At 42.1% G+C, this 13,256-nt stretch overlaps 1 protein-coding gene across 1 annotated transcript; it reads left to right on the top strand.

Annotated features, from left to right (window-relative positions):
* The first annotated feature begins 1,236 nt into the window (after window positions 1-1,236).
* Window positions 1,237-6,495, top strand: rps4x (ribosomal protein S4 X-linked). The gene is made up of 7 exons (XM_079295685.1): window positions 1,237-1,290; window positions 1,862-1,939; window positions 2,480-2,660; window positions 4,068-4,165; window positions 5,374-5,545; window positions 5,635-5,792; window positions 6,354-6,495. The coding sequence occupies exons 1-7, from the start codon at window positions 1,288-1,290 to the stop codon at window positions 6,453-6,455; spliced, it is 792 nt and encodes a 263-aa protein (XP_079151811.1). The 5' UTR covers window positions 1,237-1,287; the 3' UTR covers window positions 6,456-6,495.
* Window positions 6,496-13,256: the final 6,761 nt, after the last annotated feature.

Below are 13,256 nucleotides of genomic sequence, written 5' to 3'. Positions count from 1 at the left end.
TATTATAATTTATTTGCTGGTGGAAAAAAAGTCAAAAGAAAACTGATTTTATCAATTTTTTTTTACTTTTTTTCCACCAGCATAAATAATAAATTTAAAAAAAATGCACCAACACTTTTCTTCATAGGTTACTCTACATTTGACATATTCATGGATTGTGAGAACATTGAAGACTTCTTTAAACGTGGCTTTACAACAGATGAAAGACTTCAACAGCTTGATGTTTCACATGGACTGTACTGAGCAAACGCACCCTTGAATAGAATTTTAAGCAAGAAGCAGCTCTGGAGTATAAAGATTAAAGAATACAACATTTTTTTTGCTGGCGAAAAAAAAAGAGGAAAAAAAAGAAGTTCCAGTTTATTGAAGGTGTTCACCTCAGCCACATTGGTTTCATTCTTTATACTCCAGAGCTGCTTCTTGCTTAAAATTATATTCAAGGTTTGCTCAGTACAATCCATGTGAAACATCAAGCTATTGAAGTATTTCATGTGTTGTTCACCACGTCTTCAATGTTCTCACAATCCATGTACATGTCAAATGTAGAGTAACCTACGAAGAGCTGCTTCTACGACTCATCATTTAGACTTTCTATAGCAACTGGAAACATCTGGTCAGTGTTATGTTACAGACGGATGCACCAAAAGTGTTGCTGCATTTTTTTTTCTTTTATGCTGGTGGAAAAAAAGTAAAAAATAAGAAAATGATAATAATTTGAATTATTATTATTATTCTTTTTTTTGTGGGTGGAAATGGGCTTTCATAGCTTCCATAGGATCTTCTCGTAAAAGTGGAAATACTACAGTGTACAAGTACTAAAGTAAAAGTCCTGCATTCTAAATCTTAAAAGTATTAGCATTACACTTAAAAGCACCAAAATAAAAAGGATTCATTCTGCATCTTTATATTTCAGAATCATACATCATATATATATATACTTGTAATTTACTTCCATTTTATTGATTGATTATGATTCTGATTCTGATTCTGATTTTATGCTACCCTATACTTATACTCTGCTATATTTTGGTGGTAAACATTTAAACTTTTACTCCACAAAGTTTCAGTTACGTTGCAATTCATAATGATATATTATTATCTCCAGTACATTATATATGCAGTATATCAAGTCATTAATAAAACATATCGATAGTACACAAAACTGCTTGATGAGTATTCGGTGTTGATATTGCGACTTTCCGTACTTTTGTCCGTCCCAGTCTGCCGTAGTCGGCCATATCATTCTAAACCGGAAGCCAGCTGGTCCTTTTCCGCGCAGACTCCAACATGGTGAGCTGTTCCTCCTCACGATTCCTCTCTGAAATAATCACTAAACATCACTTTTTGCTGCTGTAATATCGCCAAAATACACGTCCTAGGTTGAAATCCCACGTCTTATCAAACGATCGATGTCTAAATTGTAACCAGAAGCATCGATGGTTCCTCTTTATTGATGATTTCAAAAATGGATGTCACCCCTCACGGCTTGTTAGCTTGACCGTGGCTATCGCTGTTAGCTTGCTAAATTAACGGACAACTATTCTTCAGTGTTTGAAGCGTCGCTCTTAAATTCGTGGCATAATGAGACGTGTGAACATGTGTCGCAGCAAGTTGTATAAGTGAAAGAATATATAAAGCCTTATTCTGCTCAACGTGTGCTAACGTTAGCATGGCTAGGCCGCAGCTAATCGCCATTCATTCCTATGGTTAGCATGCCACGTTAGCAGCACTGATCAGAGTTTACTCTGTTTCCCGGGGTCTCCAGCCTCGTACACTCCGCTAAACATACATCCACGGTTCTTGTTGTTTTCTCGGTTGTTGCTCCGTCAGTTAACCGGTATATGTATCCTTCTTTCTCCAGGCAAGAGGACCGAAGAAGCATCTGAAGCGCGTCGCAGCGCCGAAGCACTGGATGCTTGACAAGCTCACTGGAGTTTTCGTAAGTCACATTTTCTTGTACCATTTTATTCTTTGTTTACATTTTTTTATATATTGTTTAGTTATGTCTTTGCAAACGTTGTTGTTTTAGCTGTAAGATAGTTTTGCATGTTGATAGTCACATGTAAAATGTTCTATATATGTGATAAAAACAGGAGTATGCTCACTTATGCTTTATATGTTTTAATATGTACCAGAATACATGTTTGTCTCTTTACCAAAGGCCAGTTTGTGGCCCATATGTGTAGCACCTCAACTTCATCTCCAGCTCACTGATACACATTTAATATCAGAGTCAAATGTTCAATATGACCGACAGGTGTTCGTGTTATAATAGGGTGTATACTAACAGGTGTTCGCGTTATAATAGGATGTATACTAACATCTGGCTTATGTGAGCTTCACTTTAATGCACTCATCTAAATATCATCACCAGCTAACTGTTATTCAACGTCACAGAATGAACCGTATCTAGTTCTTTAAAGCAGGTTATTTGGTGTTAGGCGTCCTTAAAGATAACACATGTTGTTGTTGTTCTCAGGCTCCTCGTCCTTCCACCGGCCCCCACAAGCTGAGGGAGTGCCTGCCCCTCATCATCTTCCTGAGGAACCGCCTGAAGTACGCCCTGACCGGGGACGAGGTGAAGAAGATCTGCATGCAGAGGTTCATCAAGATCGACGGCAAGGTCCGCACCGACATCACCTACCCCGCTGGATTCATGGGTGAGTTCACCAGACGTCTCCGTGCGGCTCAGATCTCACATTTACAGATGCTTCTGAGATTAAGAAAGTCTGTAAGGTGTTGTTGGATGTGTCGGATATAATGACGCTTCTGTCGGTTATTAGGACGCCGGAGGAGCAGTGATGAATATTTGGTTTTGATCAGCAATGAGCTGAAACTACACAACCAATTCCTCTAAGAAGTTCTAAGCTCAAACTACACTTGTTGTGTGTTTAACTTGGTATCAGAGGTTGTTGGAAGCTCGTAAACTAGTTAGGGGCGGTGTGGAGCCGGAGCAGAGTTGCTGTTTTCCTCCGAAGTGTGACTTTGACTTAAGTTTCTTCTACTTTCGTCGACTAAATGTGAGGCTTTACTTTCCCTCACTCAGTCTTCTTCTGGGGAAAGTGCCTCTTCAGAGAGTTTATAAACTCTTAGTTGTCAAGCTGTCGGCTCAGTCTTAGTTGTCAGATCTGTAGCTGTTCTCTAATCGGTTGTCTGACGGGTCGAGCGTCCACATAGTCACGCTTTGGATTTGTGACGCTGGGATGTTGTTTTGGTAGATGTGTAAACGGGAAGTCGTGATTATTTGAGACAATTTGGCGACAGAACAGATGGGACAACGTGAGCTCGTCACTTATAGATTTGAGGGGCAAACTGCTCTTCTTTATTGATTTTATGTATGTTATGGGGTTGGCCTTTTCATTTTTGTACTTCGCTCTGAAAAACACAAACATTCTGCTTCACCGTCCATGTCTTTGGTGTGAAAAGCTCTTTTAGAATATCGTTTTTCAGTGCATCTTGTATGAATACTCACCACACTTAAACTTAAACACTTACATTTATATACAGTCATGTTTATGTAAGATGGCAACGAAACGAGTGTTGCAGTGTCTTGAACAGAGGATTTAATGGTTTTCATCCAGACTCTTTCAGACCTGACACTCTCAAACAGCCTCCGTGTGGAGGTGTGTTTTTAATTTCTAAATCCGAGGGAGGCATCGCAGCATGATGACCGCTGCCTATTTATACACACCACCCACACAACACTCGCCCCGGAGCAGCTTCTTTTTATGTGTATCTTGGTATTAGTTGTCAACGTTGGGTTGTAATGTCTTCTCATGGTGTTCAGTTTTATTCCAAGAGGATAAATTAGTAGCTCGAGGAGAACATCGACTGTTGGAATGGGCTGAAAGTTGTCAGATAAGACGATGTCGGTGTAATTTGCATATTGTTAAAATGAATAGACTGAATACTGTCGTGATTCTGACTTTGTGTGTCGGTGTTAACAAGATGGCAGTAAACCAGTGTTACGTCTCATCAGCAGCTCCTTAAATTGGGAACAATCCTGCAGGTGGAATATTTAAAACAAACGCATGATTTGGATGTTAAGACCTTTTGTGTTTTTCCAGATGTGATCAGCATCGAGAAGACCGGCGAGCATTTCCGTCTGATCTACGATGTGAAGGGACGTTTCACCGTCCACCGCATCACCGCTGAGGAGGCCAAGGTAAGAAACAGAAGCACTTCTTCATTGATGCTTTTGGATAATGACACAACGGTCGAGCTCCACTATTAACACATGAAAGCAGAGAAGACGGGAAACGAGGGGAGACGGTTTAAAGCTTCCTGTTAGAAATACAAACCATCATCGTCGGGTTCTTGCTGGATGTTCTACTGGCTGCGTTTTAAGATTCAGACGATTGTTAACGGGTGTAATCGGCACGTGAGACGAGCTTTTAAGGATTAGGTTTCTGCCTCTCGGTCAAATCTGGTTAAAGTCCTCCGCTGTGGGGAGAATAACAGCAGACGTCATTTAAATTAGACAGAATTTAAGAGCATAAGAGGTAAGAGTTTTACCTACAAATTCACTTATTTTATTGTCTAATTTGAGACTTCAGGCGGAGCAGTGATGATATATTTGGTTTTGATCAGCAGTGAAAATAAGCTACCAATTCCTCTAAGAAGTTCTGAGCTCCTCGACTACAACACGTCACAAATTCATCTTTTTTTAAACGCTTATTTACTTTATTTTGTGGTTTTCTCCTACGTTGCAAAACTTCTGGTGTCGTGGAAGTTAAAGGCACAAAGTGACATAAAATAAACTGTTTGTATGCGAATGAGATGTGAAGTAAAATGGTAACATAAGTAGTATATGAAGTACTCAGAAGTAGACTCATAAAACAGTAAAACAAGCACAATTTAAATTAGTAGTGACCATAAAAATAAAACATGAAGTAGTTTCCTGGAGGTGAAAGACTGAATGATTTATTGTGTTGTGAGATGTTGTCTACAGAGTAGATTTGTGTTCTTTCATGAAGTCTTTAAACCAAAACTACACCATTTATCACAGCCAGAAGCTGTAAAAACAGCTGTTACCGTCAGATTTTCATCTTTCTGACGGTCCTTGAACACATCATGTGTGGCGACGCTTCTGTCAGAAAAAGCTGCCAAAATAAAGCTTAAAATTGTGACATTTCATCAAAACATTTTATTCTTCGTGTTCTCGTTTAAAATCTCATCTCAAATAAACCGTTTGCTTTAAACAGATTCTGTTAAAAACATTACATTCTGAGCTCCTCAGAGCAACTATGAAGTCATGATTGAATCATCTGAGACCAACAGTCACGAGACAACAAATCAGTGAAACTTCGGCTGAACTTCGGGGTAAACTCGCTCCTTGTTCTCCTCCTAACCCGCCTCCTCTTCCTCCCGCAGTACAAGCTGTGCAAGGTGAAGAAGCTCATGGTCGGCACCAAGGGAATCCCCCACCTGGTGACCCACGACGCCCGCACCATCCGCTACCCCGACCCCCTCATTAAGGTCAACGACACCATCCGCATCGACCTGGACACCGGCAAGATCACCGAGTTCATCAAGTTCGACACCAGTAGGTTCCTCGGCCGCCGCCGCCGCTCGCACGGTAAGAAGGAGCGCTTGGCGTTCTCTCGCTCCTGACACGGCGTCCTCTCCCTCCAGGTAACCTGTGCATGGTGACCGGCGGCGCTAACTTGGGGCGTATCGGCATCATCACCAACCGGGAGCGTCACCCCGGCTCCTTCGACGTGGTGCACGTCAAGGACAGCACGGGCAACAACTTCGCCACCAGGCTCTCCAACATCTTCATCATTGGCAAGGTGAGGAAGAGCAGCGGTCTGTGGATGTAACAGTGAGACTCCTGCGAGTTCACTCGTCCATTTTATTCAGGCGGAGCGGTGATGATGTTTTTGGTTTTGATCAGCGGTGAAAATAAACTACCAATTCCTCTAAGAAGTTCTGAGCTCCTCGACCACAACGCGTCACAAATTCATCTTTTTCAACTCTTTATTTAAACAAGATGGAAGCTAGCTTTAAGACAACGTCTCTATGATTCATGAATGTTTAATAATGTGCACCAGCCCTATAAATACAAGCTGACTGAAGGCTACGTCACAATAAATACTGAACGTGAGGAAGTATAGTTTACACGAAAGGAATGATGAAGCAGCCTAAAGACATGGAAAGTATTTTGTTTGTTTTAAATACGGATGTTGTTGTTTTTAACTGGCTGCAAAAGAAACCTGTCAAACTATAAATATGGACATGTATGAATTTATATATAACCCGCTCACGGGTTCAACCTGCCTTATTGTCTCCGCCCCCTTTCTAATTATACCCGCCCCTTTCTCACCTTGTCCCCGCCCCCTCCCTCCCTCCAGGGCAACAAGCCGTGGGTGTCCCTGCCCAGAGGAAAGGGAATCCGTCTGACCATCGCTGAGGAGAGAGACAAGAGGCTGGCCGCCAAGCAGGGCAGCAGCTAAACACGCCACGGGCAGAAAATAAAACTGTTATTTACAAAAACACTTGTTCTGCTTTTTATTCTCTCCTTCGTTAACGTCGTCTCACCGGAGACTTCCTGTTGAACGTCTGCAGCGAAGAGGCTTTCAATGGCTGTTTGATGCATTTTTATTCAACTTTAAGATTGATAAACAATAATTTATTGATCAATATAATTCACGAGCAGCCCAGCCGTGCACAGTAAACTGATAAGATGAGTCACGTCTCTGATTTATCATATATTTTACTGAAATGCATCGTTTTTCATGGGAACTTTTACTTTCTTGTACTTTGTAAGTATATTTTGGTGCAAATACTTTTGGTCATACTTGTTGGCAACATCACAAGAATGCTGATCCAGGACCAGGTCTGAGTTTAAACCAGGTGGGAAAGTGATGCTGGAGACTCGCTGAAGGCTCTTTGGGGGTTTTTGGTCTAAATTGATGTCTTTATAATAACTTTATTAAAAAATCATTTCCTCTTAAACTGCTTCAATCAGTGAATGAAACGCACAAACCTTTGATTAAAAACCTTCATTTCAGAGGAAATTACCTTTTTATTTTGAGATATTAAAGGAATTCATTTTGGGATTTCTCTTAAATATGAGTTCATTATGAAGAGTAATTTAGTTTATTGTCCGTTAAAGAGACGAAACAAATGGCTGTTTCTATCAATCATTAGTTTATGTGACGTGATCTCTGCTGGTAAATGAACCAGTGATCCGTCTCACCTGGAGGCAGCTCGTCCTCTCTCCTTAATCCCTCCTTCCTCTAGTTCCATCATGATGCATCCATCTGTCCTCTTAATCCCTCTTTCCTTTCTCTCCTCTCGTCCTCTGTAATCCCCGCCTCCCTTTCTCCTACCTTCTGTCTCCTACCTTCTGTTTCCTACCTTCTTTCCATCTGTCCTTTCTTAAATTTCTTAAATCAGTTTATTTTTCTTTCCTCACTTGTTTTTTTACCTCCATCTTTCTTTCCTTCTCACCTTTCCTACCTCCTGCTCCTTCCATCTTCTTGTCTTTCCTACCATCCTAGTGTCCTAGATCCCTCCTTACCTCATCCTCATACTTCCCTTCCTCCTTTGCATCTTTCCTTTCGTTATTTAGATCCCTCCTCTTTTCTGGTCCCCTCACATCCTTCCTTACCTACATTGAGTCCTACCATCTCTTTCCTAGCTCCCTCTTTTTACCTTCTTCCCATCTTCCATCCTCAATGACCTCCTTCCTTCCTCAGATTGATTCCTATCCCTCCTTCCTCTACCTTTCCTTCTTTGCATCCGTCCATCATGATTTTGTTCCTTGTTCTCCTTTTGTCAATCTTTCCTACCTCCCTCTTTCATCCTTCCCTAAACAGTTCCCACCTTAAGTCCTTGCTTCCTCAAATTGATTCCTACATCCTTCCCTAAATGGTCTGGCCCTCCTAACTACCCTTTCTCCTTCCTCTGAGTCCTAGCATCCTTCCCCAAAGCCTTTACTTCTCTCAATAATTCCTACCTCCTTCCTACCTTCCATCCTTTCATCCTTATTTGCTGCCTAAACTTCCCTCCCTCCTTTCTCAGTTTCCTTCTTACCAGTCTTTCTACCTTCCCATGCAGCCTTTCCTCCCCATCATCCTCTTCTTCCTACATTAAGTCCTACCTCCTCTCTCTCCTCCCTCCCTTTCTCTCTCCTCCTCCCTCCCTCCATCTCTGTGTTGGGACTTCAGTACCAGTCCATATGGTGACTGCTGGGAAACAGCCTGCTCTGCACTGCAGAAACCTGGCCCAACACACCGTGTGTGTGAGTGTGTGTGAGAGTGTGTGTGTGTCGTATCCTGTCCTGTTCTGGCCCTCAGTCACGTGTGTGTGTGTGTGTGTGTGTGTGTGTGCGCAAATGCTGCCCTTCTCTCCCGTGACTTCCATTTCCAACCCCGCCCCTCAAAACACATGATTCATACCACAACAACACACACACACATTCCTGCTGTGTGTGTGTCTCACTCCCATGACGTCTGCTCTCTGACGCCGTGTTCAGGACAGTAATCCGTGGTTTTTTGGCGGTGAGCGGTGAGGACAGTGAGTCTGGTGTATTCAGAAGTACACGAGAGTAAAAGTACTACGACCACACTGAAGATACCGCAGTACAAGTACAATGTTTTAGCAGCTACATCTAGAATAGAAGTCGTCGTCATGCAGTAAAATATTCCCAATGCTTCTCTGTTACATGTGCTGCTGCATTAATGTGCACGTTGCGTGTTTTTAGCTGGTTTAATCTCCATCAATGCATCGTGCTCCAGATGTTTGTGGCGTCCTGTGAGAACCTCGTGTCTCTAAAAGGATCAAACAGCGTTGTGATCATGTAGTGGAGTGAAAACCTCTGAGACGTGGTGGAAACATCTCCGTGAGGTCACGAACCGGCAGATAAAATACGTTGAGGAAGTCAGAAGTGTCAGCGTTGTCCCCGGTTAACAATAAATAAATATTTAAAATATATATTTTACAGGCCTGTGACCAGTTCTGTACAAACGGTCTTTGAACATTTGAAATATGAGACTCGCCAGACGCTCTGCATCCCCCTGGTGAGCAGAGCAACAATCACAGTTGATTCTCTCTTACACACACACACACACACACACACACCCACAGACACACAGACACACACACACACACACACACACACACACACACACACACACACACACACTCTCACTCTCACTCTGTGGAGGCTTTGAAGTGCGTTTGGCTGGATGGTGAGAAAAGCAGAAGAAACTGAGCTGCAGAAAACCCAAATGTTGAATTGTCTCACGGAGGATTAAACAGCAGGAAGTAGACGACATGACAGCACGTGTCAGTTAACGTGTTCATGCTGCTCGTGGTTCATCACGTTGACGTTGACGTTGCAGGATGTCCTGAATGTGTCTGTTGGGTGTCCGTCAGGCTGTTCGATCACTTATTAAATCTCTTTTTTTACGGACTGGCTTTCATGTGATGTCTTTTTACTGCTTTTATTTCATTGTGTTTATTGGTTTTATTGCTTCATCTATTTTAACTGTTTTAATTGTAACTTTTTTTTGCTTTGTCTGTCAAAGCACTTTGTAAACTCTGTTTTTAAAGCTGCTACAAACATAAAGTTATTATCATCATCCTTTCATCTGGAGATGCATCTTTCTGACTGTTTCCGGTGCCGATACCGACAACAGGCGTGACTTAAAGATAAAGTTATTAATGTCTGAAAACTAATGAGTGTATTGGATCTAAATACTGATCCTCAGTCCTGACAGACGTGCTGTATAGGACGTTTGGGGCTCAGGTGCGGTTTGAATTGTTGATTCGTTTTCTTTTGCTTCTTTAATTCTGGTTTCAAATATAACGAACATTTTGATAATATTTGATTGATTCAGAGAAGATTTGTACATTGTTATTTTTGGTGTTACTTTAATCATCTTGTGACCCTCTTCCAAAAATAATAATACAAATAATAAAATGAACAAATAAAATATCAATAACACGAATAATATTAATGTAAACCACAATAATGGGACGACGGGAGGAGTAATGGAGGTTCATGTGGAGGGTGCGCTTTGTGCTAAAGGAGAGAAAAGTGGGCTGAGCTGCTGAAACAATGAACTCAGTCATCTGAGGAGGAGGAGGAGGATGAAGGGTGGGAGGATGGAGGAGGAGGAGGAGGGAGAGCAGTGGGTGAGGACAGCTGTTTCTAATCAATCGCTTCCATGTGATTGACTGACTGGAGCTCATTGGCTCGTTGAAGGTATTTTATATTACAACTATCGCTCGATACGAGTAACTGAGTACGGATGACGTAATGTGGCCGCTCCCTTCCGCTTCTTCTCTCTTTTTTGGGGGGGGGGGGGTAATCAACGTTTTGGCTGCACACACACACACACATACACAAGTTTCTCATGTTGATGTTTTCAATTGTGTCAATAAAAAAGGTTTATGTTGAAATTCCTTCTCTCGCTTTCTCTCTCTCTCTCTCTCTCTGTCTCTCTGTCTCTCTCTCTCTCTCTCTCTTTCTCTCTCTCTCTCTGTCTCTCTCTGTGCCTCTCTTTCTCTCTCTCTCTCTCTCTCTTTCTCTCTCTCTCTCTCTTTCTCTCTCTCTCTCTCCTCCTCCATCCCCCTCTCCATCGGACCGACAGACTGCATGAACAAAAACATTTAGGTAGGCCAAGTTCACATTTGGGAGGGGTTGCTAAAGGAGGCCCAGGGGGCGCTCTGAGGACCAGATGTGCTGTTTTTGGGGGGCTGGGGTTGGGGAGGGGGGGTTCACAAGGCTCCGGAGAAAGTGGAGAGGAAGTGTTGTGGAGAGGAAGTGTTGCAGAGAAGTTCGCTGAGACGTCACCGTGCAGTAAATCCAGCTGCAGGAAGAGATCTGTGCAGCTGGAATGAACCAGCGTGGAAAGAGACGATAGCTGCTCCAAGATGAGTAAAAGGACCAAAGTTAAATAAATCATGGGAGGCTTTCAGCTGATGAGATGCACAACATTTCATCAGCGCTCTCTCCGGTCTTAGTTTCTGTCCTCGCTGAATATTAGATGTCGTTTTTCTCCCCTCAGGAGTCGGCTGGAGAAGAGAAAAACAGCTCATGATGAACTTTATTCAGACAAATGGAAGAGATGATGAGAAAGAGTGAGTCGGTGCGGTGAGAATAAGAGATCCATGTTGTGACCAACTGGCGGTGAGAAGATATTGTTTCCGGCAGGTTTTTGGATTCCTCATCAATGTCTGATGAGTGTTGTTCTTGCTCTTGACATAATAATCGTGGGTCAATAAACTGTGGGTCAATATTTGCATCTGAAAGTTCCGGAACACTTTCCCAGTGAAAGTAAATATGTTCTTGTCACAGACAGGACATTAGACATTTCACTGCTGCTCTTCGTTAGCGTCACTGCTAGACAGTTAGCTAGTTAGCACACGCTAACCATCGTAGCTTACTTGACAGAAAATGTACACACAGTTTAATCTGTTCCTTATTCCGATAAGGCCGAACAAAAAGCCTCCGAACGCACTTCAACACGTGCAGACATGCTCAGTTTCCCGGTTACGGTTGCTGAGCCATGATTGGATGATGCTTTTTTTGGAGGCGGGGTTTAAGAAATGGAACTTTTTTTTTACAGATTTAATTAAAAACGTAAACACAGTTTCTGCGATATGTTGAACAAAAGGTTACAATAAACAGCGCAACAAACGAACTGATTTGATAAATACGTATGAAAACAGAAAAGTGTTTCAGTTTTGCACGTTTTCTCAGCATTAATGCAAAGATATGACTGTAGACGGACAATTGAACAAACTTAAGGGATAAAGAAACTTGCAAAATGATAAATGACTCATGTGAAACAGTTAATCTGCCGTGCATGGACACAGAAACATTAGAACAAGGATTCAATTCTTCAAATCTCAATTTTTTGGAATGGAACTCTTCATTCGTGCGTCATTTCTCACGAGAGGAAGTGAACAGAGGACGAATTATAACTTCTAGATTTACAGCGGAGGAACAGCTGGCTGTTGTGAAATAAAGAGGAGTAAGAGACGTAGGACGAAGCTTCTCCTCCTCTTCCTCAGAGTCATCGAGGCCCCAGAGGCTCCTGCAGAGACGCGACGTCTTAAAGGGAAACACGTCTGCTGTGTTGGCTTTTCTTCGTCTCACTTTGTGGGGAGGAAGAAGAATCCACTGTGGAGAAGTTGGTCATGTTGGTTGACCAGAAAGATTTGGCCTCGGAACAAAGGGGGTTGTGTTCAGGGACGACGAAGAAAGCGGGAAAAACAGGCACCCTCCCTTTACAAATGTGAGATGTAATCATGATCTTGTGACTTTGTTATGTGTTGAATCTGTGGTCTTTATGCGTGTTCACGTAAGCTAGTACCACTCGGGGTGGGAATCACCAGAGGCCCCGCGATACGTATCCCGATACTTAAGTCCCGATACGATATCATCACGATACTTAAGTCACAATACAATACTATGACGATACTTAAGTCCCGATACGATATCATCACGATACTTAAGTCACAATACAATACGATGACGATACTTAAGTCCCGATATCAGAATACTTAAGTCACAATACAATACTGTTACGATACTTAAGTCCCGATACGATATCATCACGATACTTAAGTCACAATACAATACTATGACGATACTTAAGTGCAGATACGATATCATCACGATACTTAAGTCACAATACAATACTATGACGATACTTAAGTCCCGATACGATATTATCACGATACTTAAGTCACAATACAATACTTTTACGATACTTCAGTCCCGATACGATATCATCACGATACTTAAGTCACAATACAATACTATTACGATGGTAACAGTATTCTGGTTCTTCTTCTTCTCCTCCTTTCCAGATCCAGTTGTTTACAGGGGGACGTATGATGAGCATTTTCAGTTGTTGTGCACATACATTTGGGTGTCTGTGGTTCCCACTAACCCACAAACTGTGACATAAGGTGACATCGTCAGTTTGTTGTGGACAGCCTGGATCAGCTCAGGGGTTCTTAAAGAGACAGGCGCTAAAACGGAGCGTTTCAGACAGACGGTGAATACGGCATGTTCAGACGGACAGTCGGAGAACAATAAGGTGTTTTTTGAACATTAAAGAACGTAAACATGCTCTTGTAGAAACCCAGAATACAAGTTTGAACCTAAAAATGAGCGAGATATGTCGCCTTTAAATAAACCTTGAAGCCACGAAGCCTCTACGGACGTGTTTGGTATTTTAAAAGTCTTTCTTTCTTTATCAAGTTCAAGTTTAAATACGCTTTATTTGGAT

This window comes from Melanostigma gelatinosum, assembly GCF_949748355.1.
Source record: "Melanostigma gelatinosum genome assembly, chromosome: 23".
NCBI classification, from domain to species: domain Eukaryota; kingdom Metazoa; phylum Chordata; class Actinopteri; order Perciformes; family Zoarcidae; genus Melanostigma; species Melanostigma gelatinosum.
Note: the sequence above shows the minus strand (reverse complement) of the source record. Positions and strands in the feature narration are given on the sequence as shown.